The sequence below is a fragment of the Rhinolophus hipposideros genome (assembly GCF_964194185.1).
Source record: "Rhinolophus hipposideros genome assembly, chromosome: 10".
NCBI lineage: Eukaryota > Metazoa > Chordata > Mammalia > Chiroptera > Rhinolophidae > Rhinolophus > Rhinolophus hipposideros.
The window spans coordinates 49,071,591-49,099,368 of NC_138056.1; the positions used below are offsets into that span (position 1 = coordinate 49,071,591).

A 27,778-nucleotide genomic window follows, 5' to 3' on the forward strand; every position below is an offset into this window, starting at 1 on the left:
CACTACATGAGTTGAACCAGATGAGACTTGGGATTTCCCAGCTACTCCCTTCTCAACAAACATCTGACCACACAACCTAGGCTCCAGCGATGAGGAACCACTCAATGTTTCAGAATAAAAGACAGTGTGCCATTCATGTCAGCCAGCTTTGGGTTCAGATCCAAAGGGTTTTCAGGCTTCTGAATACCCTGGAAAGATAGATAGTATGCTTACCTTTTGTTAATATATTGTCAGTGCAATTATATGTAAGATCTTGAACTGGGCACTTTACATATGTTGACTTATTTAATCCCTCCAGTCACTCAATTATTATTTGTAGATGGGAAAACTGAAGCTGAGAGAGAGGCACTGGCTCGTCCAGGAACATATAACTAGAAGGTGGCAGAGCCAAGATTCCTGAAGTGGTTGATTCCTGTTGTATTTGATTCTAAAACTGTGTTCTTTGAGCTACCTCAGTCCAGGTGGTGGAGAAATTCACAGTCTGCGGGGTGGGGGGGGGGAAGGCAGGTCAATATCCTGCAGAATGACTCAATGCTATTTATTATAGAAACAACTGCTGTGATCACATCATTGTGATCAAGGAAGTCTTCATGGAAGAGGTGGCATTTGAGCTGGGCTTTCACTTCAAAAAAACACAAAAACTTATTCTGATTATGTTTCAGGAACTGGGAATCCAGAGATGAACGAGAAAATCCTTTATCTTTTTCTTTTTTTTAAAGGGAATTTTTATAAGAGTTTATTTCAGCCTAAACTGACTATAAACGCTGGGGTGCAAGATCTCAAATGCTCCCATAAGGTCCTTTTTCATGAGGAATTCAGGACGTACTTGTGTATTTGTGTGTGTGTGTGTGTGTGTGTGTGTGTGTGCGCGCACAGTTATTAGAAGACAATGCAGTAGAATAATCAGGAATATGGTAGAGACAAGATTATGAACTCAGGGTCCTACAGCAAATCAGAGAAGCCTTTTGGAAGAAGGGACTCCAGCCTCAGATGAGATTTGACGGGTAAGTAAGCATTAGGAGGAGAAAAGTAGCAAAGGCTTTCTAGAGATAGCATAAGCAACCCCCTCGTAGAGATGAAATAGCGTCCTGGATGCCTGGCACAGCTTGTCGCTCAGCATACTAGTGAGTGGAGTGCGAGGAGGGGCATGGACCTGTGGGTTAGAGTTGGTCACGGAAGAGCTGGTGGGACTGCTCCACAGGTTTCTGGTCTCAGTGGATCCTGCGTGGTGCCTTTCTGCCAAACCATAAAGTATTCCTTTTCAAACCCCGCACGTTGACAGGAGCACTTCGGGAAGAGTGTTTAGGGAGCCTGCAAATGCAGAACAGTCAGCTGGTGCCAAGAGGGTCCCCGCCTTTCTCTGGGGGCCGGTTACTATGGCAACTAGGTTAGGGCGGAAGTGGCTCCGAAAACTGACTTTCACTTATCAGGTGACTCTCTTGCCTCTTGCACGTGACGCCGGAGCCCAGGCGCACTCCCTAGCTAATCAGGCCCCGCCCCTCTTCCTTTACTGACAACTGACAGCGACCTAGAGCAATGGTCCTTGCAGCTCTACCAGGAGACCCCGCCCAGTGGTCGTGAAAGAACCAATTAGACTTGGAAAAAAAGAAGCAAAGCCTCAGGTTTCACCCCGGTTTGACAGACGCAATTTAGGCCATCCTCCGGTCCCTCCGCCCCCTGCCCATTCCGGCGGCGATGGACAGACCTTCTACCCAATAGCTCTTCTCCTGTCTGTGGTTGGGTTCCGCCCCTACAGGAGTTGAGCCAATGAGCAAGCTAGATCTCTGCGGGGTGGCGGGGGTTGCACTGCGGTAATATGGCTCTTCCTTAGCCCGCGGCGGCGGCGGCGCGGCGGGCGGTGGGTAGAGCTGTCCTGCCCCTTGGCTGGCGGGTGTTTGGGCTGCAGGAGCTCGGTGGATCGTGGCTGAGCCTTGGTGGCGGATGCCGGAGGAGCGCTGGCCCCGCCGCTTGGCGGCCCCCTGGTCAAGATGAGCTCCTTAGCGTCGATCGGGGGCCCGGTCCTCCCGCCGCCCCCGGGCCCGGCCGCCGCGCTGCCTCCCGGTTCTGCCGCTCGGGCCCTGCATGTGGAGCTGCCGTCTCAGCAGGTAACCCGCGGGTGGGTTCGCGGCGCCCGGGAGGGGCCGGGAAGAGTCCGGTGAAGGGACCCCGTGGGCGGCGGGCTGACTCCGTGCCAGCCGGGAGACCCGGAGGAGTGGCCGGGGAAACTCGGAGGACCGACGGGGGCGGCCCGCAGGTCTCGTAAGGGGAGCGATCCCGTGATGGCCGAACCTCTGGTGGAGCCCCGAGTCCCAGGAGAAATCGCGCTGCTGGAGATGAGCTGTAAGGAGACGCGAAGAGACCCAGCGGAGCTCCGTGGGGGCCCGGCCTCAGCCCGCCTCTCCCCTGTAGGAAGCCGGGGATTCCCTGGCGCAGACCCTCCCCTTAGCCCTCGTGGGAAGGGACCCGGGCAGCCCGGGTGTCCCGCGAGAGACAGGGACAGCACTTTTCCTTTCTCAGCTCGCGGAGGACCCAGTCGGTACTACCTCTTACGGGAGAAGCGATGAGTTTTCAGGGTTTCTAGCATTTACCTTTGATCCTAATTATGAACTACTCCCCTCAGTTTCTCAAGAGAAATACTTGGGACTTTGGGGTTTTCTTCCTAACCTCAGACTCCTGCATTTTAGCAATTTAGGGGACTCTTTCCTACCTCATTCCCTCAAATGAGTATCTGTGGAAGAAGGATTTGATGTATACGGTATCCATGTCTTCCCGCATCCTTCCTCAGGGCCTTCAGGGCGTCTTGGATCCACCCTGTGGGGTGATGATAAAGAGAGAACACTGAGTTTGAGGATTTGACAAAATACTTTGTATCACCCACATATCTGTAGAGTGCTGCTTCCCTTCTATCCCTTGTCCTACTTCTATCTCCCAAGAGGAGACTTTGCAGAAACATTAGCGTTCAAGACACTTTAAGAAGGTACCTTTCGTTCTCTCTATTCCTCGTTCCAAAAAGAGGACCTAAGAAAAACTGTCAGTTTTTGAGAATTCACCATGTTGGTTTTGTGTCAAGTGCTCAAGGACTGATAGTGCATTTAATCCTCACAACCCTATGCAATAGCTATTTTTACTAGCCCCATTTTATAGTTCAGGGAACTGAGGCTTAAAGATGCAAAATCACCCGTCCAAAGCCTTGCAGTTAGTTACTGGTGGGGCTGGGTTTCAGAAGCCAGAGTCTGACTCTGTAGCCCATGCACGTGGTTGCGTGCTTGAGACTTAAGACTGGAGCCACAACCTTTGCACAGGACAGGGCAGTCTCCTTCATACCCTTCCTCATACCCTCCCTTTAACTTCCCAGCCTTGCAGTAGTACTTAGGGAAGGTTCAGAACAAGGAAAGCAGAGTTGGGGAAATGGGATGGATGTGAAATCAGAAAAGTGTGTGAGGGGTGCTAAAGGGAAGAGGGGAGTTGAGATCAACAGCTACAGGGGTGGCTGTTGAGCTGAATTGTTCACAGAAGCAAGGGTTTTTTGTGTGTGTGGCAGAAGAGGATTTAGAAGACTGGGTAGTGTGTGCCCTGGTTTTGTGATGCTGCAGGAAGCGAGTGTGTGGCGAATATAGGAATTTGAGGGGAGTACGGTTTGGATTATATTTATGAGGTGAATGGTGAGGGTGGGAAAGGCAGTGTTAGACACTGTCGGAAGCCACCTGGAGAAATCCTGAGGAGTCGAAGGCCTAGAGCGGGGTTTAGAGTGGGTGAGATTTGGGAAACTATGGGATTAGGACAGAGAAAGCATCATTTGTTTCATAGAGCCTGTTCTCTGATAACAGTTCACAATTTAACATGGGGGGAAATAATCCAAACAAACTGTCCATGGAATAAATTCAACTGCATTTGTAAGCCTTTGTCAAATTTTTGGATCTGTACCAAGGGATATATGGTGGTTTAAAAGTACAGTGAATGCTATATGAGCGCTGAGTATTCACAGCTTTCTGGGGTTGTCATCCTTCTTGAATTCTGGGGAGGCAGCCTGTAGTATAACAACACTTTCACTTTTGCAGTTGACATTAATGTCGCTTTCTGGGTCACAATGCTCAGTTTTTTAAGGTATAAATATGTATTATGACATTTTTTAAAAAAAACATTTTTGTTAAAATGTAATCTGTATATAGTAAAGGGCAATGATTGTTAGTACACAGATTGAAGAATTGTCACAAAGTGAACACAGTTATATAACTACTACCTGGATTAAGAAATACAAAATTGTTAGCATCCCAGAAGTCCCCCTTATGTTAAGAGATCAGTTTTTCCTATTTTCTTGAACTCTATATAAATGGAATCATGCAAAATGTATGATTGTGACTAGTTTTTTTCTTTGCTCAGTATTGTTTGTGAGAGTCATAGGGTGTGTGTGTATAAAAGTTCTGTTAGCATTAATTCACTGTCTTTTTTTTTTGGAGTATGGCTTTTGAAAAATTTCAAAGGTTTAGATAAATTGGAAATCCAATTAATTAACTTCCTTTTAAATAACATTGTTTGAAAATCGTGTCATTTTAATAGATCCCATGCTGTTTGATAATGTATCAATACTTCTAAACAAACAGACCCTGTTTATTTAGGATTCCTATGATAAAGTTGATTTTTCTCAAAGCATAGATTTCAGTGGTTCCCCAGTCTACTTCTGGGTCAGGATTTCTCAGCTTTGGCACTGTTGACGTTTGGGTTGGTGGATAAGACTATAAGATTTCTTAGCTATGCCCTTCGCCTCTACCCACAATATACCAGCAGCACCTGCCCAGTCTGAACAATCGAAAATGTATTCAGATATTACCAAATGTCCCTTAAGGAGAAAAATTACTCCTGGCTGAGAACCACTGTTCTAAAGTATATTTTCATTGTAAGATAGAAAGTATGCCTGCTATTATCTACTCATTTATTCCAGTCTTCATTAAATCCCATTGATTCTAATGACTGCAATGTTTACAATATTAATTCACAATAGATCAGTTCCAGAAGTATTGGAGCCCCCTCATCTGCGTCCAGATAGACTTACTTTGTTTTTGCTCAAAGAAAGTCCACAACACTATGTGTGAGACCTAACTTATTTTTGTCTTATTTGTAATCTACTTATCTTAAAACACACACACACACACACACACACACACACACACACACACACACACACACACCCCTCTAGTTAAGACTGCGTAACTCCTGAACCTTTACACGTATGTGTACTGACTAGTCCACAATAACTATTTGACTGTGTCAAATGGAACTACTACTTAGTCCTTGCCTCCTTTTGCTCAGTGTGATCTTCCTTTAACTGTAAATTTCAGCATGAACTAGTCACACATTTTGAAGACTGTGTTTGGGCTCTAATTTTTGGTTGAGGTTTGTAATTACCTAGTGAATATAGGCTCATCTGAAGAATAACTTCCTTCACACCCTTAGATTTAGGAGTTTTGAAATAAAAATGTTTTTCGTGGTAGGGACATTTAATATTTCCTTGAAAGTTTAATTGAGAGCATTTCTTTTCTCCCCAAAGGCTTCCTTACGTGAGTGTAACCTAACTATGTTTCTCAGCTACTCAGAGCTGGGGAAGCTTTTTAGTGATTGTTTAGTGACCCTTTTGGGACGGGGGAGGGGGGGGAGTCACATATTTCTTTTAAGTTTTGGTAAAAACTATAGACTCTTAACCGTAGAAAATGTACTTACATACATACATAAACACAATTTTGCATGCAGGTTTGGTTCCCTTGAAGTATAAATAGAAGAGCTCAGATTAAATAATGCTAACCCAGTTTAACCCCTTTTTTAAAAAAATGAACTATTTTTCCAATTTAATATTATTTTTCTTAGTTATTCATGTCAGTATTTACAGAGGGTGCCAAAATAATGCATATACATTTTAAGAAAGGAAAAGCATTAATTGTAATAATATATACCCATAACAAAAGGTGATTGCAAGTCACGTTTGACTTCTGCAATTACAAGAGTTGCTCAAAGTGGTTGCCATCAGCATCCAGACACTTGCGATTACCGTGAACTACTGTTTGAGCATAGATAACACCTCTTAAAACGTATATACGTACTTTTTTTGGGCACCCTTGGTACACATCTACCACATTTTGCGTGTTTAGTAATGTTTATCTAAATCCCCATTTGGTAGACTTTTGGACTCTTTCCAGTTTTTCTGTATTACATTTTTGCAATAACTATCCATATACAATTTCTGTGGGATAAATTTTGAGTAGTGAAACAGCTCAGTCAATGGAGTTATATATATGTATATATAGATATATATTTAATAAATATTTTATATACACATGTTTTTTAACTTTAGAAGGTATTAGGAAAGTGTTTCCCAAAAAGGTCACGCCTATTACACACCTACCAAATTATGACAGGACCTGTATCTCCACTTTCTGTCATCTTTGGACATCATAAGTTTTCTGTTTTACAATCTGATTTTATGTATACAGATTACATATGTACCTAACATATACACATACGTATTTTTTGTTATTTAAACGAACACTTCTTTATTTATATTTTAATAGCTTTATTTTCCTACACCAAACACTATGCTAGGTATGTGGTCTCATTTATCCTTGCAACCCTATGAGTTTAGGGTCTTTTTTTTTTATTTTTTTATTTTTTTATTGGGGAAGGGGAACAGGACTTTATTGGGTAACAGTGTGTACTTCCAGGACTTTTTTCCAAGTCAAGTTGTTGTCCTTTCAGCCTTAGTTGTAGAGGGTGCAGCTCAGCTCCAGATCCAGTTGCTGTTGTTAGTTGTAGGGGGCACAGCCCACCATCCCTTGCAGGAATCGAACTGGACACACTCCAACCAACTGAGCCATCCAGGAGCTCAGCGGCAGCTCAGCTCAAGGTGCTGTGTTCAATCTTAGTTGCAGGGTGGGCATTGCCCACCATCCCTTGACTCGAGGAGTTGAACTGGCAGCTTTGTGGTTGAGAGCCCACTGGCCCCGGTGGGAATCGAACCGGCAGCCTTCGGAGTTAGGAGCACGGAGCTCCAACCCTTGAGCCACCCGGCCAGCCCCAAGTTTAGTATCTTTACACAGATTTATGTAGCATTTTAATGTTTTGTGAATTGCTTGTTCACATCCTTGGCATTAATTTTTCTGATTGCTTACTTATGTTTTGCATTGATTGAAAAGCATTTTTTCTTGTCCTTTATTTGGAAGGAGGTATGGTATATTAGTGCTATGAGCCTTTATCTTTCTTGAATTTTTTTGTTTTTGGAAGTGAATTGCTTCTTTGTTGTTGTTATTATTATTGTTATTATTTTGTTTGTCCATTATCCCTCTTGCACTTACTCTGATAACTGTAACTTACTATCCCACCCTTCCATCTTTTCTTTGGGAAATTGCTTCTCCCCTTCAGGTGTTTTTCTTTTCTTTTCTTTTTAATTGAGATATAATTGACATATTATTTTCAGAATACAGCATGATTTGATATTTTTAGATATTGTGGCATTTTGTAATAGACTTTATTTTTTAGAACAATTTTAAATTTATAGAAAAATTGTACAGAGAGTTCGCATATACCCTACATCCAGTTTACTTGATTTTTAACATCTTCCATTAGTATGATAGTTTTTACGACTAATGGACCAATGTTCATACGTTATTATTTGTTAAAGTTTATTCCGATTTCTTTAGTTTAAAAAAATTGATAACATAAAATATTCCATTTTAATAATTTTTAAGTGTACAAATGTACATATTTTCCCCTTACATACTTAACTTTATTAAATATCTTTTGTCAAAATTCAGTTGCATTAAATACATTCTCAATGTTGAGCAACCATCACTATTATCCGTTTCAAGAATTTTTCATTGTCCCAAACAGAATCTACCCATTAAACAATAACTCTCCATTCTCCTCTCTCCCTTCAGCCCCTGGTAAATTTTGTTCTGTTTTCTGTCTCTGAATTTGCTTATTCTAGGTACTCTATATAAGCGGAATCATAATATTTGTCCTTTTGTGTCTGGCTTATTTCATTCAGCATAAAATTTTCAATGTTCGTCTATGTTGTAGCATGTATCAGAATTTCATTCTTTTTATAGTAATACTTCATTATATGTATGTACCACGTTTTGTTTATCAACGTATTTGTTGTTGGATCCTTAGTTTTTACCTGCCTAATGACCTTTATTTGTGCCAGGATCCCATCCTGAAGACCCCATTATATTTAGTTATTGTATCTCCTTAGCCTCCTCTTGGCTGTTACAGTTCCTCACACTTTCTTTGTTTTGGATGACCTTGACAGTTTTGAGTACTGCTCAGGTATTTTGTATCGGATACCCCTGTATTGGAATTAGTCTTTTTTTTTTTTTCCTCTCTCATGATTGGACTGGGGTTATGGGTTTTCGGGAGGAAGACCAGAAAGGTAAGGTGCCATTTTTATCACTATAAAGTATATACATTAACATGACTTATCACTGATGGTAACTTGCATCATCCCTGGCTGAGGTAGTGTTTGTCAGGTTTCTCTGGTGTAAGGTTATTCTCTCCTGATCACACCTCCATACTGTCCTCTTTGGAAGGAAGTCATTCTGTGCAGTGGGGAGTTATACTCCCCTCCTTGTGGGCAGAGTATCTGCATAAATTATTTGGAATTCTTCTGCATGGGAGATTTACATCAGTAACCATTTCCTTTTACAGATGGGGCATCTAAGTTCTAGGTAACTTTCTCAGAGTCACGCAGTGCCAACACAGGGATACAGTCTAGATTAGATCTTTGATTCTCAGTTGCCATAGGTATCGACTCTTTGCAGGGGTCTGGTGAAAAACCAGTTTTAAGTTATGTCAAGGTGTGGGACCATTACAGGATTATATTTTATTTCATACAGCACTGTGCTGATTACATAGTAGCAATTCAGTACGTTTTTATTTTTTGATTTTTCTTGTATATGGGTCTTTCCTTTGAAGAACTTGACAGCCTAAAGAGAGGAAGGAAATGGAATTGAAACATACAAGAAAATAATGATAGAAGCACAAAAGCTTTATAAAGCATAATTTAGCTGTACATGATATATATTTTCTCCTTATAGATTTATGTTTATCAAATATCTTGCTTTTGTCAATCTAATTTAATCATCTTTTTATTGTATTTTCAAAGGTCTGTTTTGTCGGTAAGGCCACTGAAGGGAGAGAGAGGAAACTGTGCCTTATTGGGAACATATACCCCATGTAGCACAGTATCATGTTATGTACACCTAGTCCGTCCACAAATATTTATTGAGTCCCCCTTCCTTGTGACTCAAATAAAAAAATATTGTTGTATATCTATAAAATAAAATTGATGGCAATTTTTAAGCTGCTTTGGATCTTGTAAACAAAATTATGAGGAAGCTTCAGAAACTCAAAGAAAACATCAGCATCCTAAAATCATTATTTTTATGTGACAAGCCATTGGGAATTTAAGAATTTATTTTGTTTCTATTGTGAAAATGTTTAATTTTCTTTTGAAAGGAAAAGTTATGTTCTTATTTAGTGTGTACTTTAAAATTTCTCCACAGGGTCACAGTTTTTTTTTTGTGGCAGAAAACTCAGAAGTGAAACTGAGTGGAAATAGAGCAAGAGCAGAACTGAGACTCATAACTTGGGCCTGAAGTGTATGGTAAAATGAAAAAAACTAGGTCTTCATAGTTTCCAAATGTTCACTTTGAGAATCTGTGTATTTTTACCTGTCAGACATATTACTAACTGGGGGAAAAAGAAATATTTATCATTTTTAATGTACTCAGATGTGTGCAGCTAAGAACTAGCTGGTGGTTTAGAAAAATTAAAGACAGATTTATGTTAAGGATGGAGTTGAAACATTTTAGCTTTTATACTTTGTTTTAGGTTTAATGACACCAGCCATGTCTCAGGCAGAGTTAAAGTTTTTTAGTGCCTTGTATTTTAGCAGTTGTACCCTTAGGTTATCTAGGTAGAGGAGCTCACGGAGAATGGAAAACTTGACATTGGAATTTAAAAAAAGCACAATTCATAGCATACCTTCTTAGTTTATTATGACATAATCTTGTTTTCCATTTAATTTTTAGATGGAAACATGAATTTTGAATAATAGAATGTTGTAGATGCAAAATCTGAAGCCCTCAGGTGAAGCTATTCCCCTGGCCATAGCCTTGGGTGATCTGTTTATTCGGCCCTCAGGAGTTAACTAAGAGGGTGAGTTTAACACATCTGAATTGACTGTCCTGCTCTTCCCGCTAGAGGCAGAGACGGGCCCAGACCCTGTGTCGCTCACGAGCAGTTCCACCGCGCTTGGCTGGGTATTTTGAGAACTTGTTTCTTAAACCTACCTCTGTCCTCTGACACGTTTTGCCCACAGCATTGGGGATTTTAGACTAAAGTTAAAATGGGAGGAGGGCTGTATTTTAAACTTCTCTTTACAGGCAGAAAACTCAGACTCCACCCCCATTCCCCTTTTATGGTGTGCATTAAAGCGAAACTTTGGAATGTTCCTCTGTAGTTTAGTGATCAGTCTTCCTGTTTTGTCCTTGGGTGCTTACCATTCCTGTCCTTTTTTGAATATTTCCCTCAAGAAGAAGTGGTCCTTTACCTCTCTAAATTGCTGCAACAGCAATCATGTAGCGATGGTGGGTTTTTTGATGTCAGGGATTAAATTCTGTGTGCTGTTAGATTGCTGTAGACCTCATTTACTAGTAATGTTATGAGACACTGAAAGCTATAGTGAAGTGCATTTATTGGTTAAGAGCCGGAGACAGATAATACTAAAGCTAAGCATTAGAACCCAAAACTTACAGTCCTGGTTTGTTGGTTGGACCATTTAAATACCTGGCACTTTTTCCTACCATGGTTTTTACAATGTCCTAAAAGATGCAGTCAGACGGTTTTTGAAGATAATGAGGAAAACCAGGAAGCTGAAACTGGCAGCTACCTTTGGCTTTTGTTAGTAGACTCCTTGTTGGAGGTAGGGGGGTCGGGATGGGGGGGAGGGAAGAGAAGATACAAATAAGTAAAAGTGGAAATCAGTAATCAGACTTTTGTGATCTATTTTTTCTTTCCCGGGAAAAACTTGGTGTTCTTTAACATGACTTTATTTTTTTTTGACTAAGGTTTGACTCTGACCTGTAAGTAATTCATGTGTTCATGTTAGCCTATGTTAAAACTAATGCTAAATCCAGAAGTGGAAGAAACTGATGGAGTCAGCCATTTATTGAACAGATATTTATAAAGTACCTTCTCTGAATTATATTAGGCATAGGATTAGAAATTGCATGCCTTGTTTCCTCCAACTGACTTACATCTTTCAGAGGATATGAATTATTTCCTTTAACAATTCCAGTCTTTTTGATATATATATAATACCAGAAAACTAACCTTTTTAAAATGCAAAATGAAAATAATGTTATTAGGATTATGAAAAAGCTGTTTTTAACTTTGTCTACCTGAATGAATACAATAATGTCATTGAAAAAATTGGGACTGCTTTCATCCACTAAAATGTTATTATCTGGGTATATATGAGAAGCAGCAATGTGAAGAAGACGTTCTAATTTTTCATTCTGAAAATAGAATGAATCAGGTACAAAGGTAGCCTGTGGGGTGCTCATTACAGGTCTAGGCTGTTTTATAGGACTGTACTCATTACAAGATAGAGTTAGTCCCATTGTAGAATTGTATATATAGAAGGTCTTTCAGGCTTGTTTTCATTAATTAGCTTAATGGAGTTTATTTTACATGGAAGGTATTTAAAATAAATGTAAAAATAAAGAACAGTTGTCCAGGTGCTCGGAGTGACTGTTTTACTTTTGATATTCATATACTTCTATCAAAAGACATCAGTCTTATTATTACATGGGGACACTAGAATTGCAGAATTTCTTAATTACATATTGGCCTCATTTTTGATATAATACAAACTCGGCTGTTTTAAAACTACCTTGTTTCAGGGTAGTGGATGGGGCAGGGAGGTCAGAAAGGATGTCTCCAAAGTGGAGCTTCTGAAACTGAGTCATGAAGAAGGATTTGGTAGGTGTTTGTCTACTTAATTGTAGGTACTCATTTTACTCCAACTTTGGAATTACCATTTGCTGCCAGATTTTCCTTCAGACAAGATTCATGGCTCATGGTCACATACCATTACAGAAATATCTTTTAAAAGTTATCCATGAACAAATTTCCGACTCCTATCTTTTTATCTTTTGTCATGCTGCCTTGTGTTTTTAGCAGCTTCTCCCAGATGAACTGGCAGAGCTGGGACTCTGTTGGGATAATTGGAATACGTTTGCATGTACGTATCAGATTTTGAACTGAAGCACCCCTTGTTTTTTCAGGTTGATTTAATTGAACCCAATTTGTACAAAGGAGTCTCTAGAACTGCTTACCCGAGTGTTGTTGTATACAGACTGTTGCAGTGTTCTTGCTGTGGGTGGCTTATTCTGTCTGTCTGTCTGTTCTTCTTGTGGCTGAGTATCTATAAAAGTCTTCCCATATTACTTGTTCTTAACAAGGCGAAACTTCTTGGTGCAGAAGTGGACATGGGGCGGGCACCAGGGCTTTTAATTTTATGGAATTTATGTGGGAAAGATACCCAGAGGTATTTACACTTCTGTCTTATTGTGTAATTCCTGGCACACCACGGGTACTCAAGAAATGTTGAAATACTTTGGTTTGTAAGGATACAGTGTAGAGGAGGGAATTATGAAGCTATGAGAATGTTTGTGGATGGTGAGAGTCTATCAGGACAGATTGGGATAGAAGATAGTACTGGAAAGTAGGTTAGGGCTTTTGGCTATATTTCCTAAAGCTTGATTATGGAGGAAGGATCTTGTTAGATAAAGGCAACATGGGTTAGTCCTGGGGCAAAGAGAAGGAGATAATGGGGAAGAAGTAATGAAAGTGAAGACATAAAAATTCTGGGTTAGATTTACCAAGTTATAGTTTGCTAGTCTTGGTGGGTTTCAAACATAGATTCTGCCTGAAATCAGTATGTTAACATTTAATGCCTTGAGCTCTTGTTTGCAGAAGAGGAAGTTTATATATCCATAAGAGAAGGAAGTTGGTTTTTCATAGTATAAAGAGCGGTAGCTTTAGAGCAATGAATGAAAGATGTGGCAAAGAAGAAATATTGTGCCAAAGATACTGTGAAGAATAGAACTGATGGGCTGGATGGCTGATTAGAAGTGGAGGTGGGGGGCTGGCCCCTTGGCTCAGGTGGTTGGAGCACGCTGAGGTCGCTGGTGGGATTCCCCGTAGGCCAGTGAGCTGCGCCCTCTACAGCTAAGATTGAACAACAGCTCTGCCTGGAGCTGGGATGCTGTGAGCAGCCAGAGGTCAACTGTCTCAACTGGAGGGCGTGTGGCGCAAGGCTCATAAGACCAGCATGGGCCAGGGAGCTGTGTCCTACACACCTAGACTGAGAAACAACGGCTTGAACCGGAGTGGGGGTGGGCGGCGGGGAGAGGGGAAGAGGGGGAAAAAAGTAAAAGAAATGGGGTTGGGGGTATGGGACATCCGCCGGGCAAAGATGTCTCAAAGGTTTTGAAACGGTACCTGGGGAACAAGTACATGGTATACATGTTTGCATATACACATCCCAGGAGATCAAGCCTGGGTCCAAATCTTGACTTTGCTACATATTAACAGTGTGAACGTGGATAAGTCCCTTTACTTAGGACCTCAATATTAGTATATGCAAAATGAGTAAAATGGCTTAGATTAGTGCTTGTTAAACTTAAAATGTACATACAAATTTCCTAGGGATCTTGTTAAGATATAGATTCTGATTGAGTAGGTCTGTGCTGGGCCCAGAGATTCTGCATTTCCAACAAACTCCCAGGTGATACTGAGTAGCAAAGGCTTAGATGACCTTCAGGATCTTTTCCAATTCTGCAGTTCTGTAATTCTATTTATTGAATGTTTGTCCTTCGGGGATCTGTTATACTCTTGTGATTCTATCACCTCTATTTAGATAAATGAATTCTAAATGTGTCTCTTCACTTCAAATTAGAACTGCCTAAGCCAATTCATCCTCTTACTCTGATAACCACATCCCTTTCTTGACATCTCTATTTCTGTTAGTACTTTATAAAGTCCTTTGTGATTTTTCAGAGAGCTTTTATATCCATTATTTCATTTGATCCGTAAAGTAACCTACAAAGGTAGGCATGCAGGAAATACCTCCATTTTCTGGAATGGGGAAACAGGCTCGGAGAGAGTTAAGTGATTTGCCCAGCAGTGAGTGATAGAACCACCCTAGAATTCAGAATTATTGACTCTAGTTACCGCTATGTCACATTGATTTGAGTGATGCCTATCTCAGATACCTGTGCTGAAAGGCTGCTTGCCATCTGTTTTTGGAAAATGTAAATGTAGTTTTATTTTTAAAAATAGACGATGTATTCATGTGGAACATTTTCAAAACATATGTAAGGGATTACAGTGTAGATATAACTCCATACCATTCTATGCCCCAAATACCCATTTTCCCTTCCCTGCAGCAACCGGTATTGTCAATTATAGTTTATGCATCTCTCGTAATTACATAATTTTATTCTTTTTCTCCCTATGAAACACAAATGATAAACATACTGACTTTATAAACTGTTTTGTACTTTAAAAAAAAACTAATAGTATATCTTATAGATTGTACCACATCAGTCTCAAAGAGGTGCCACATAATTTATTCTTTAGGGTCGCATAGCATTCCACTGTAGGATATAGCATAATTTAGCTGGTTCCCTGTTAATGGACATTTAACTTATTTTCAACTTTTTGCTAATACAAACACAAGTATATTACATATATTATGTTGCATATCTGCAAGTGTATTTTTAACACAAAGGCAGAAGTGGAATTGTTGGATCAAAGAATATGTGCGTTTATAATTTTGGTAGATATTGCCAGAGTGCCATCTGTGGAGGTTTTTACCAATTATACTCTTTTCATGTAAGTGCCTGTTTTGCCACTGCCTTGTCTCTGATTATGTTATTAGATTTTTTGGTTTGTGCCAACTTTAGTGTAGTTTTAATCTGCATTTCTCTTATGGGTGAGGTTGAGAATCGTTTTGTGTTTAAGTGCTATTTGTAGTTCCTTTTTTGTGAATTACCTGTTAATATTCTTTGCCTTTTTTTTCTGCGTATTGTTGGACTTATTGATTTCTAGGAACTCTGTATGTTTTAGTGAAATTGTCTTTAGTGAATTAAACTTTTTTGGTAGGTGGTTTTTTCCTTTGACATTGCATAGGATAGTTTTTGCCATGCATGATTTAAAAACATTTATTTATAAAATTCAATTTATTGGGGTGACATTGGTTAATAAAGTTATATAGGTTTCAAGTATATAATTCTATAGTACATCATCTATATGTTGCATGTAAGAGGTGTCCTCTTCTACCTTCTTCCTCCCCCTTTACCCTCTAGTAATCACTAAACTGTTGTCTGTGTCTGAATTCTTGTTTGTTTGTCTTGCTTGTTTGTTGCTGTCAGTTTTATATCTACATGAGTGAAATCATATGGTTCTTGACATTTTCTGTCTGACTTATTTTGCTTAGTGTGATAATCTCAAGATCCATCCATGTTGTCGCAAATGGCAGTATTTCATCTTTTCTTATGGCTGAATAATATTGCATTGTATATACTTGTAAGCACCACATCTTCTTTATCCGATCGTCTATCAAAGGACACTTCGGTTTTTCCCATGTCTTGGCCACCGTTAATAATGCTGCAATGAACATAGGGGTACATAGGTTTATCTTTATGGGGAAATAAAAACATTTTGTGTAGTAAAATTTATTAACTTTCTTTTTTTATGGCTTCTGAGTTTTATGTCATTCTTAGACCTTTGAGGTAATAAAATGATTCTTCATGGTTTCTTTCGGTACATTTATGCTTTAAGTACTTACTTTTAAATATCTTTAAACCATCTGGAATTTGATATAAGGTATAGGGTGTGTTTCCTACATATGTATGTTTCATTTCTTCTCTTTTCTGATGACTATTCTATTACCCTAACATCTTTATTGATTAGTCCTTATTTTCCTAGGGTTCCTTTGACTCCCTTATCCCTTTTATCAATCTTTTCATCCTCAGCCATATCCCTTATCTAATTAGCCCCAGTTAAGTACACTTTTTCTCTAAGCTCCTATATGCTCTTATCCTTTCTTTCTGTTCCTATTGATATTACTTTAAAACTTTTTTATTATGGAAATTTCAATGAATTATGAAATATGTATATTGAAATGTATACAGTTGTGGGGGATTGGGTCTCGGACCTCCTCTCCTCCAATACCAAAATTCTCAGATGCTCAGGTTTCTTATATAAAATGGTATAGTATTTGCATATAACCGTATTTGCATACAGGCTACTGTGGGGTGTGCCTACACATTCCTGCATTTGTTTGGATTCAGTTTAGCTCATCAGCACATGGCAAACTCGATTTTTACTTTTTGGAACTTTCTAGGATTTGGTTTTTTTTTAGATTTTTTTTTTTTTAAATCTGCAGTTGTTTGAATTCATGGATGCAGAGGGCTAACTGTTGAATGTATCAATGTATATTGAAATGCATATGTATAGAGGGGGGATGTAATGAGCTCCCACGTACCTATTACCCAGCTTCAATAATGCACCTCATGACAGGTCTTATTTTATCTATAGTTTACTGAGTTGTCCTCCGTGCGTCACCCCCGTTATTCTGAAGCTAATTATAGGATGATATTACTCTTAACACTTGGACCACTGACAACTGTCTTCCAATGTTTGTTCTCCTGGTCATCCTATGTAATTCTGTGTCTTTTTTCTTTGGCCTTATATTTCTAAAATAACAGTGCTCTAATAAATGCTCCATGAAAGTATACTTCTGGACATTTTTACCTCAAATTGGCCTTTTTTGTGTGCACAGACTCCAGTACATTAGTAAGATTACATCCTCTGAAGTTAGGGAATGCCTTGTTTGTTTCCCCACCGTTCCTAGCCTAGTCTGTGAAGGAAATACCAGCGAGATAAAATAGAAAAGAGCGGGGAACAAGACGGGGAGGATAAGGGAGAAACACGCGGAAGACAATCTGTCACTACAAAGGACTGCTTCTTACAGCAACACTACCCAGACGAAACAGAGAAGAAAGAAGACAGGTTTGGACCTTCTACCAAGATTGGGGTGAATAGGATGGAGATAAAAAAAACCCCAGAGCCAAAATGTATAAGAAAAGGAGAAAGTTCAGAGATAAAATTTCTTTGCCTGTGGGGCAGCCTGTTTGATAATTTAGTAGTGCTTAGTAAAGACTGCATTGAATTTTAGAACTTACTTGAGAGCAGAGTAAATGTCAAAATAAAGGCTTTCGTTCCAAGGTTGTATAATTTGTGTCAGAGAAAACTCTCACTTAGGTATAGGAGTTACAGAGTGTTTTCTGAGAGACTAGAGTTGGTGGGTTGTTTGTGTACACCTGTAACATTGGCTGTTGGCACCATTATAACCAGTAGCACCAAGTACTCATTTTAAAGCATTTTTGTGTTCTTCAGTATTTTTCAAAGTGAGTCTTCCAGGTGGTTTCAAAAAATTAAAAAAATAGGTGATTGATAGTGCTATTGTACAGCAGAGGCTTTTGTATTTTTAAAAAAGATTGACCTAATTTATCAAACTTAAATTCTTGTCTCAGTAATTCAACATTTTTACCTTATGTGGAAATATGGAAAACTAATTTGCTCCCAGGTTTGCTTTTGTTGCCCCTCAAAAAAGTATACCAAAGTCGCAGTAATCTGAGTTTACCTGAAACAACCTGGGCCTGAATTCTTCCATGACATTTAGCCTGGTCCCAGGCTGAGAATAAATGGCTGCCCTGAAAAACAAAAGAATAGGAAAGGGGGGAGGCGTTCAGAAGAAGTCTGACTATATTTCCAAACCAAATGCTACTTTAAAAAATTATCTCATAATATCTGTGATTATCTACATTAGGGATCAGCAAACTATGGCCAACAGTCACTGGGTTTTGTAACAACTGATGAGCTAAGAAAGGTTTTTAAATCGTTAAAGGATTTTAAACAAACAAAAACCCAAAGAATGTGCAGAGACTGGATGTGCCCTGAAAAGCTTAAAATATTTGCTCTTTGACCTTTCACAGAACAAGCTGGCCAACCCTTGCTCTACATCAATCAGGATATAAAGTAATATTTCTTTGCATGAACATTTAAAATTTCTTGCTCTTTTGTTTATATTGCTCTTTTGTTTATATTCCGTATCAACCCTTTGTTTTTTTCACAGTTACGTAGTTTTCCATTGTATGAATGTACCACAACTTAAGAGTGGTTATTTAGTTTTTGTTTTTATAGCCAATATCAGAGTAAGCATATTTGCACACATTTTTGTGACTTGTGGAATGGCTTGGTCAAATAATATATGCAATTTAAAATTTGCTAATTATTGCTAAATTACCCTCCCTTCAAATTGGACCATTTTATATTCTTCCCAACATTGTTTTCTTTACTCATATCTGACAGATACTAAAATAGCTTGACTTTTTAATCAGACAGGTCTGTTCATTTCCTATTGCTGAGTAACAAACAAAACATTTAATGGCTTAAAACATCATTATCTGTTTTGCTCACAAATATACAGTTTGGTTTGGGCTTGGTGGGAACAACTTGTCTGTGCTGTACTTGTCCTTTCTGGTGGCTCAGAAGCTAGGGGCTGAAATGGTCATGGGTCTGGCTGTAGCTGGGTTGTCAGCTGGGGCTGGGCTGTGGAGAACACCTACGTGTCCGCAGTCCTTTCCATCACAGTAGGGTGACTTCCAAGGAACAGCATCCTGTCAGAGGGCCAGGTGATTTTATGAGTCAGCCTCAGAAGTCACAGTCGTGTCCGCAGTCCTTTCCATCACAGTAGGGTGACTTCCAAGGAACAGCATCCTGTCAGAGGGCCAGGTGATTTTATGAGTCAGCCTCAGAAGTCACAGTGTCATTTCTGCCATAGTCACAGACCTGCCCACATTGAAGGGGGAGGGAACATAGATCCCACTTCATAATGGAGGAGTGGCAACATCACCGTGGAAGAGCACGTGGGACAGGGTGTATTGGTACAGCGTCCTTTGGGAACTACAGTCTGCCACAAGTGGAATGTTTGTTTTGGTGTGCATAGCTTTCATTATGAGTGTGATTATACAGTTGACCCTTTAACAACTGCACGGGTTTGAACTGCACGGGTACCTACTTATATGCGGATTTTTTTTCAAGAAATATGTTATTTCTGGATTTACTTCCTACTGTGAAGCACTTGTATCGATTACCTAGGCTGCCACAAAGCGATCCGATTGCTGCTTTTTGATTATCAATGCATGAATCGTTATACTTGTAAGTAAATACAAATTTCTTTTTCACATTATCTTTTCATTTTTGATGTCTAGTGTTAGTAATATGTACTCGTATGACATCTACAGTGTTTTGTGTCATATGAGATGATATTGATATAGGTACTGACAAATGAGTCATCTGGTAAACTAGACAAAGTAAATTTATGGTGCCGATAAGTCCAGTACAGTACTGTAACTGTCTGTTCTATTCCTTATGATTTTCATAATAATATTTTGTTTTTTCTAGCTTGCAAATTGTAAGAATACAATCTATAATACCTATGACATACGAAATATGTATAAATTGGCTGTTTATGTTATTGGCAAGGCTTCTGGTTAACAGTAGGATACTTAGTAGTTTTTTTGGGGGGGGTCAAACTTATAATGCAGATTTTCTACTATGCGTGGTGGGGGTGTGTGGGGGTGTCCCCCTGCATGGTTCAAGGGTTAACTATACATCTTTTCATGCTTTTTGACCACTTGCATTTCTTTTTCCGTGGCCTGACTTTTCATATTCTTTGCCCCTTTTCTGTTGGGCTATAGAATATTGATTATATTGATTTGTAATAGCTCTTGTAGATTAAGCAAATTAAACTCAAAATTTGTTTCGAAGATACTTCACTGTGGCCTTGGGATCATAAAAGGTGTGTGTGGGATGATGTTTAGTTTGGTGATGGTGGAGATTTGTGGAGTAATTATATTTAAGAATCATAGTACTTTTGTTTTTTAAGCAAGGGGTACAGGGAAGGGAGCGTGAATGTTAGCCATTTTGTCCTCTTCTATTGGCCATTAGCTTCCCTGAATCACTCTCCAGTAGTGATGAGGAAAAAGATTAAGGACACATCAGTTCTTTTGTCATGTTTATACCTCAGAAGCCAGAAAATTTTTGATGTCTGAAAGGGAAAAGTAAAACTTGGGAGAATATAGAACCCCAATGGCATGTTCACTACTGAAAATTGCTTTGGATTCCTTTTAGTTCTGAGGTATGATTTAATTGTTTTAAGCCTTGCTAGCATGCATGTTGAGGTTCAAAATTATATCAACAACAAAAATGGATTGACTCACCAGAAATGATCATTTTCTAAAATATGGGGATGTTTAACAAAATGAAACATTTCTTTGTGCCTTGCCACTAAATTAGAATGTTGTTGTTACTCTTTATCTACTAACCTGTTACGGGATAAATTCTTAATAATTACCATATAAGACTTCTCCCTAGTTGCAATCTTTGACAGTGTCATAAGAACTGAGCTGGTGGTGTTACCAGACCGAAGCCTGTGTGCCCGACACCTCAAAAGGCCAAAACTCAAAACAGAGTTTGGAGTAAGGGTCAGTTTGGAGTAAGGAAAGGTCTATTGATCAAGGCACCAACTGAGAAGATGGGAGCCCTCAAATCCACTTACCACCCAACTACAGAGTGCAGGCTTCTTTTTTGTCAAGGGAAGGGGAAGTGGGAGGGGCTTTCTTTGTAAAACTAGCCTCGAGCAAAATTCCTCTCATGGTTAGAAGTTACTAGCCTTGAAGGCCTTGAGGACAAAGTAGGCTTGAACAAGATGGAGTAAAGAGAGACGCGCATTTCACTCTGCTATAGTGTTTTTGGTTATAGTTCTCATTTTGGTATGGTTTGATCCAAAGACTTAACTTCTGTTGGCAGGACCTGAATCCCATGTGTCTTGATTCCGCTCTCTTGTTGGTTTCATTTTCAGGTTTCACTGTGATGGAAAGATGGCTGCCAAATTCTCTAGCCCTATGTCCTCCAAGGTTCAGGACTAGGAGGAAAAAGTAAAGGAGCTCTCAACAGTTTAATTTCTTGGACTCTCATGGACCCTGATGGAATCATATGCTATGGTCGGGGATGCCCTGGTCTGAGTCATATGACCATCATTGGAGTTGGAGGTGGAGTTAGTTCTGTAGGAAGTATGTAGGGGAGTGTGGTTCTACAAAGGAAAATCTGTGTTTGTTTTTAACCATATAGATGCTGGGCAAGACAAAACAAACAAGAAATACAAAATCAAAACAAAATTTCCTTTAGACTACTATTAGGTTTTAAAGCCGTTTTCTAAGAACGTTGGTGATGCTGACGAGAAACAACCATTTTAGGTTCCTTAGAGTTACCCGTTCACAATCACACTGATGAGTAATTCACACACACACACACACATATATATATATATATTTTACTAAAGCAAATATTATAAATATACAATGTATGCCACCTAAGTCTTGTTTTAGAATTTATTCTTGAAAGATTTGTTAAAAAGTTAAGGAATTTAGGGCTATACTGGTCTTGCCACTGCCAACATTTCAAATAGCAGAGTTGTGCTTTAATTACGTCTTTCCATCCTCCAAATCAAAGGTGAATAGACGGTTTTAATTTTTTATGTTAGGGAATGTTTTTAAGCTTTGTATAGAATGTTTTGTAGGTAGAGTTTCAAAGATTTTGAAGTTATGTTCATTCCAATTTAAAAATTAAAATCTATTCAGCTTTAGTTTTGGGGATTGGTGTTATTAGTACACTCCTTGGCTGCCTAAAGCTACTGCTGTGCAATGAGACACCAAGAACATTTTATAACTGAAAGCGTGGAGCATTTGAGAAAGTTTAATGAGATTGCTGGTGAAGAAAACTGCATGGAATGTTATCTTACAGAGTAATCCCAAAGTCTGTATAATTTAATTACGTAATATTTTTACTTTTCAGAGACATTTGAGCCAATTTAGATCATAAGTACAGATTTGATTTTAACCATCTTTCAGTGGGCCATCTGAAGAGATGGTCTGATATTTAATTGTACTTAGACAAGGTCTAGGGCAGTGTATTTATGCTAGATGGTGCCAGCAGGCCATGAAGGAGCCCTAGATTATATACCCTGTAGCACTTGAAGATAGTTGAGTCCTGAGGATTTGTTGTAGTCCAGATGCAGTGCTAAGACTTCATCTTAATTTCAGTTCTTAGGTTTGAAGGGCTCTGTTTTCTCCCACCGTCTGGTGGGCAGGTGTCAGAATCCACTAAGGGTTCCAGGCCACTCAGGACCATTGCAAGGCCTCAGTCATACAAGGACCTTCTTGACTGAGTTAATTCACTGGAGAGTTATTAATTCAGTTAAACATTTATTGTGTGTCCGCTGTTTGCTAGATACTCATCTAGGTGTTGGAGTTACAACTATAAATAAAGTCTCTTCCCTCACAGAACTTGTATTTTAGTTGGGGAAGATAGACACATCTGGAACGACCGACCATATTTCCGTGTTAGGTATAACCACATACTGTTTTAGTCAAGTATAGACCTTCTGGGGAACTGAGAATCAAAGAGGATCCTTTAAGTCACCCTGAGTGCTTTCATACTTCCTTTGATCATAGGGTAATACTTTGGGCAAAGGTGGATGATGTATCCTAAAACTGGTAGTAATTTTTGGTATTGCTATTATATTTTGCACTAGAATTAGTTGATTTAAACATTTTCTTATTTAACTTCATTTTCTGAGTACATGAAATATGGTACAGAAGTCAAAGCTACATAAACAAGTATCAGGGAAATCTTGTTTTTATCTCTGTCCCCTCCAACCTGTTCTCCCCCCATAGGTAATTATGTTTCCGAGTTTCTAGTTTAACCTGCCAGTGTTTCTTTTTAATTGCATTAAATCTTGGGGGAAGGGGAGGAACGGAGATGGGAGATTGAAGGAAAGAGGTGACTGGTGGGAATGGAGAAGTGTTCTATTGAAGTAATGCTTGTGAAATGTTTTATTGGCACTCTTTTTGTCCCATTTCCACTCTTATTAACTCTGAGAAAGGCAATAATTTAAAAAAAATAATTTTTTTATTTTGGAATCATTTTAGATTTACAGAAAAGTTGCCAAGAATGCCTTTCATTCAATTTCCCCGAATGTTAACATCTTACCATTTTACATTTGTCAAAATTAAAACATAACATTGGCACATTATTATTAGTTAAATTCCATTTTATTACAGTTTAGCATTTTTAAAAAGTAAAAGCAGCTTTATGATAAAATTGGGATGAATGTTATTAAAGAAACCAAGACAGGGCACAAGAGGGCTCTTGAGGCCATTTACTGCATTTCACCAGGATGACATCAGTAATTTACCCAGAAAGTGTTGATTTCCTTTGTCTGTTCCAGCGCTGGGGGCACCTATATTTTAATCAATCACTGTGTAATGGGAATACTTACCCTAATGATTTGAAATGAATCAAATAAGGGAAAAGGCAAAAAGTCATACAATCCAACATGAGTGCTTTAAGTATAGATGGCTAATTTGTAGAGTTTTTGGGTTTTTTGTAAACCTTCTTATAAAATGCCTGGATATAGTCAGTTCTGTTTTATCTACATCGGTGGAGGGAAGCTTAGAAATAGTAATGAGACATTGGTAATCCACCCAGATGAGTGTTTGTACACTCCATTGCTGATGTTAGAACCCTGGAGCTTGGAGTCATAAGGTGTGTTGGCGGTAGTTGTGTGTTGGTGGTAGTTGTGCTAACTTCATATATAATACAAAGATTTCTTCAGCAATATCTGCATTCATTACAGATTCTGTCTCTGTCCAAGCTCTGCATACTGCTTTGTAAGGCAGTAAGTTCCACTGTCACTGTATTTGTCATAAAATCACTCTCTTGAGTTGAAGAGAAGGTCATTGCTCGGTCCCCTGGAGCAATACCGTGTTTCCCTGAAAATAACACCTAGTGGGATCATCATCAACTCTAATGGTCTTTTGGAGCAAAAATTAATACGAGACCCGGTCTTATTTTAATATCACATAAGACTGGGTATAATATAATGCAATATAATATAATACCTGGTATAGCACAACATAACATAACATATAGCATAATATAACATAATAATATAATATAATACCGGGTCTTATATTAATTTTTGCTCTAAAAGACACATTAGAGCCGATGGTCCAGCTAGGTCGTATTTTCGGAGAAACATGGGAGAGGAGTGTAAAGACCAAATTATATCTGTTAGGTATATATAGATATAGGACACACACACACACACACACACACAGACACACAGACCCACATATAAATACCGGGGGTGCCAAAAAAATGTATATAAGTAGACACTTTGGTCAATGTTGCTCAAGCAGTAGTTCGCCGTAATCAGAACTGTCTGGACGCTGATGGTAACCACTTTGAGCACCTCTTGTAATTGCAGAAGTCAAATGTGATTTGTATTCATCTTTTGTTTTTGGTATATATTGAGTATTATAATTTTAATACAGTTTTCCTTTCTTAAAATGTGTATACATTTTTTTGGCACTCTCTGTATATAGGTATAACCTCTTTGCTTACTTTCTGCTTTCCTTCTTTTGAGATATCCCTCGAATTTGTTATTTACTGTTTTGTGTCTTTGTTTATATTTGGTTACTTAGAAATGTCGGGATAAAGAGATGGATAATGATAATAAATAATCCTAACCTTATAGGATTGTTATGACGATTAAATAAGATCATATGTATGAAGTGTATAGCACAGTACACGGCACACAGTAAGCATTTAATAAATGCTAACAGTATAGTGATGGTGATGGTCTTTGTCATTAAGTCTGTTCTCCCTTGATTACTAGGGGAAATAACTGTAAACAACTACCATTCACACAAGGCTCAATGAAGTAAGTGATATAGTAGAGATAGAAACAAAGTTCTTATTTATTCTAAGAAAGGAGCAGTTAATTTCAGTTAGAGAATCAGGAAGGAGGACTCTTAACTTTGAAGTGGAAATAGGATCTTCTTAAAGAGAATGGTATTCTAGATTGAGGAATTAGCATTAGCAAAAGCAGGGAGCTAGGAAGGTTGGTAATCTTTTTCACGGAATCTTAAGCTGCCACGCGTGATTAAAGGGTTGGGTATGTGGAAGAATCTAGTGGGAAGTAGGACAGGATGTGGAGAGGTCAGATTGCACAGGGTTTTGAAAACAATATTGGGAAGTTTGAACTTTATAATAGAGGCTTTGGGAAATATTTTCAGGTCTTTGAATAGAGGACAAGATTGCAATCTTACAGTAAAATAAATGTGTTTATTGTGTATAGGCAATTAGTGGTTCCTGTCAATTTAAGATCTTGACTAAGGGCTAATGAAAAATATATAGTAGGAGGAAATAGTTGCTGTAATCCAGGATGTGAAATGGAAACCATTGGCAGATTGTAGAAAAATAAGTCTTGTAGAGTAAGCCCTACGTACTTTTTGTAAATACATTTGGGGCTTTTCATACTTAGAGGGCTAAACAGATTTATTAGACAATAACCTTCTTTCTCAAAGAATCTTAATCTTTGGATTGGGAGAAAGGATTGGGGTGGTATGTGCACAGAGAGAAAGAACTACTTTTCTGGTTGACTGCATGTGTAACTGAAGATGGATTTGCCTCAGCCTGAGGGGAGAGCTTTAAGTATACTTGTGTTTTTGTTTTGTTTTGTTTTGTTTTTTGATAACTGAGGGCATTTCAGTGTATTGTGTTTAAGTTAGGTCATAACAAATGCAAAACTTTTGATTATGTAAAAACTGATTTATAAATGGTCAGTTTCTTTCAGGGGCTAGCTGAATACAATGTAAAGACTTTCTTGATTAAAAACAAGACCTGTACTCAGATCGTTTTTTATCAGTTTTTAATGTATGAAATCTGAATTTTGTCGGTGATATATACATAACCTAGATCAATTTTCTTGTGGCAAAGTTGTGGCTCAATTCACTTTTAAGTTCAGTGTTTCAAGAAGCTGGGCCAATTCTCTGAACCTTGACAGTCTTTCCTCCCAACGAGATGAGTCCCTGCCGTAACAACCTGTGCTAATTCATTCCATCATATTCATCACTTTGTAGTTAATGAGCAGTTTATCAGTTTCCCATCCCACAGACTGTCATGTTTACTTTGCCTTGAAGTAGGTACTAAATTGTTTGCTAAATGAGTAATGAACAGTATTTCTATTCAAATGGTATGTATTTATCCATAATTATTGAGCATTAATCTCCAAATATTCTATAATCTGATTTAAAATCCTCAACTTTAAACAAGAAATTTACACCAGGGCTTTTAGTTTGTGCTTAATCGTTTTTAAAATTTGTAGCTTTGAGGCGTTTCATTATTAAAAGCTTGTACTCATACACATAAACGAATAAGAACTTAAAATTCATCATACATTTACTTCATTTTTTAGCTTGACCTTCTAGTACACCTTTAGCTTCGTTTATTTTGGCTGCTTTATAAGGAGATCCTCCCTTGCCTGGGTGATTTAAAAGCATAATTTGTCGATGAGCACCTCTTATTTTTCCTTTATTGGCAGTAGGGCTCACACCTGATATTAATGCTGCTGCTTGTTTTGTCATTTTGGGTTCTAACCCATCTCTGTAGTAGCCACTACTGAGGGCTGATTTTGGTAGACTTTGAAAAACTTGTTTTACTTGAGGCTCCACATGCTTCATGGCTTGCAAAACATAATGCCCTGCAAATCCTGCTGCAGCAATGGTCAGTCCAACTGCTCCCAGTGTACTGGCTGTGGCTCCAGCTCGGCTCGCCTGCCTCCACCAAGAGTGAGATTCATCCCGGCCAAAAGGCTGCAGCCACCAACTCCATGCCTTTACCAGAAAGCAACGCGGACACCGCTAGCAGGGACAAACCGTCCAGACACCCGTACTTGTATTTTAAAACTGAGCACTTTGCTTCTGTTTTTAAATCTCTGAAAATAATTATTTGACACAGGGATCTAGCTTTTGGGAATGAATCTAATGTGCTCAGATTTCAGCATTGCCAACGTTTTCTCTATGTGGTGTGAGATAATTTGGCTATCCCTTAAGTTATCTTGTATTTTTGTTGATTTCTATTGTTGCTTAAGGAGCGTTTGCTTTTCTAGTACTTGTGACTCCAAATAATTCATGCATCCTAGTTTGAGAAATTGTTGGGAAGGAGGCCTACTTAGGAAATGGAGATTGTTTGGCTGCTGGGCAAGTGAGAATTTAATTTAAGCTCACAACCGTTGGGTTATTGGCTGGATGTACTAGTGACCAGTGAGTTTGGCTTTGGTTTATTTTCCTGGTTGTACAGATGATCTGGAATCCAGACTGAACTAGCAACAGGGCTGTATGTATGGAATAACTGCTGATTTTTCCATTGATACGAGATGGACTTTGTATGTCCACCAGCATCCTTCTGAAGGGAAAAAAGAAAATTACTGCGTAGTTCATGTTCTAGGATATGCTAATGCTCTTCTACGTATATTACATTTATATAAAATTTATGCTTTTTGAAAGTATTTCGTGTTGCATTTCATGCTCACAGCATGAAAATAACATGTTGTAACCTTGTAAATGACAGAGGGCAGGTATAATTCCTACTTGACAAAGGGAGTGCTGAGGCATGAAGAAGAGACTGGGTTAAGGTTGCTGGCTCAACCAACAAAGGATTGAGACAACTTACTATCTTTCAGTTTTGA

General features: G+C 38.8%; 2 protein-coding genes across 2 annotated transcripts in view; one reads left to right on the plus strand and one right to left on the minus strand.

Moving 5' to 3' along the window:
* Window positions 1-1,752: 1,752 nt before the first annotated feature.
* UVRAG (UV radiation resistance associated) overlaps window positions 1,753-27,778 on the plus strand; it is a 272,693-nt gene continuing 246,667 nt past the window's right edge. The window contains exon 1 of the mRNA XM_081061802.1: window positions 1,753-2,105. Coding sequence (XP_080917928.1) covers window positions 1,989-2,105 — 117 coding nt within the window. The 5' untranslated portion in view covers window positions 1,753-1,988. The remainder of the gene's footprint in view (window positions 2,106-27,778) is intronic.
* Window positions 26,496-26,837, minus strand: LOC308503045 (mitochondrial import inner membrane translocase subunit TIM14-like; the record flags this gene model as incomplete). Its single annotated transcript, XM_081061803.1, has 1 exon — window positions 26,496-26,837. The coding sequence occupies exon 1, from the start codon at window positions 26,769-26,771 to the stop codon at window positions 26,496-26,498; it is 276 nt and encodes a 91-aa protein (XP_080917929.1). The 5' UTR covers window positions 26,772-26,837.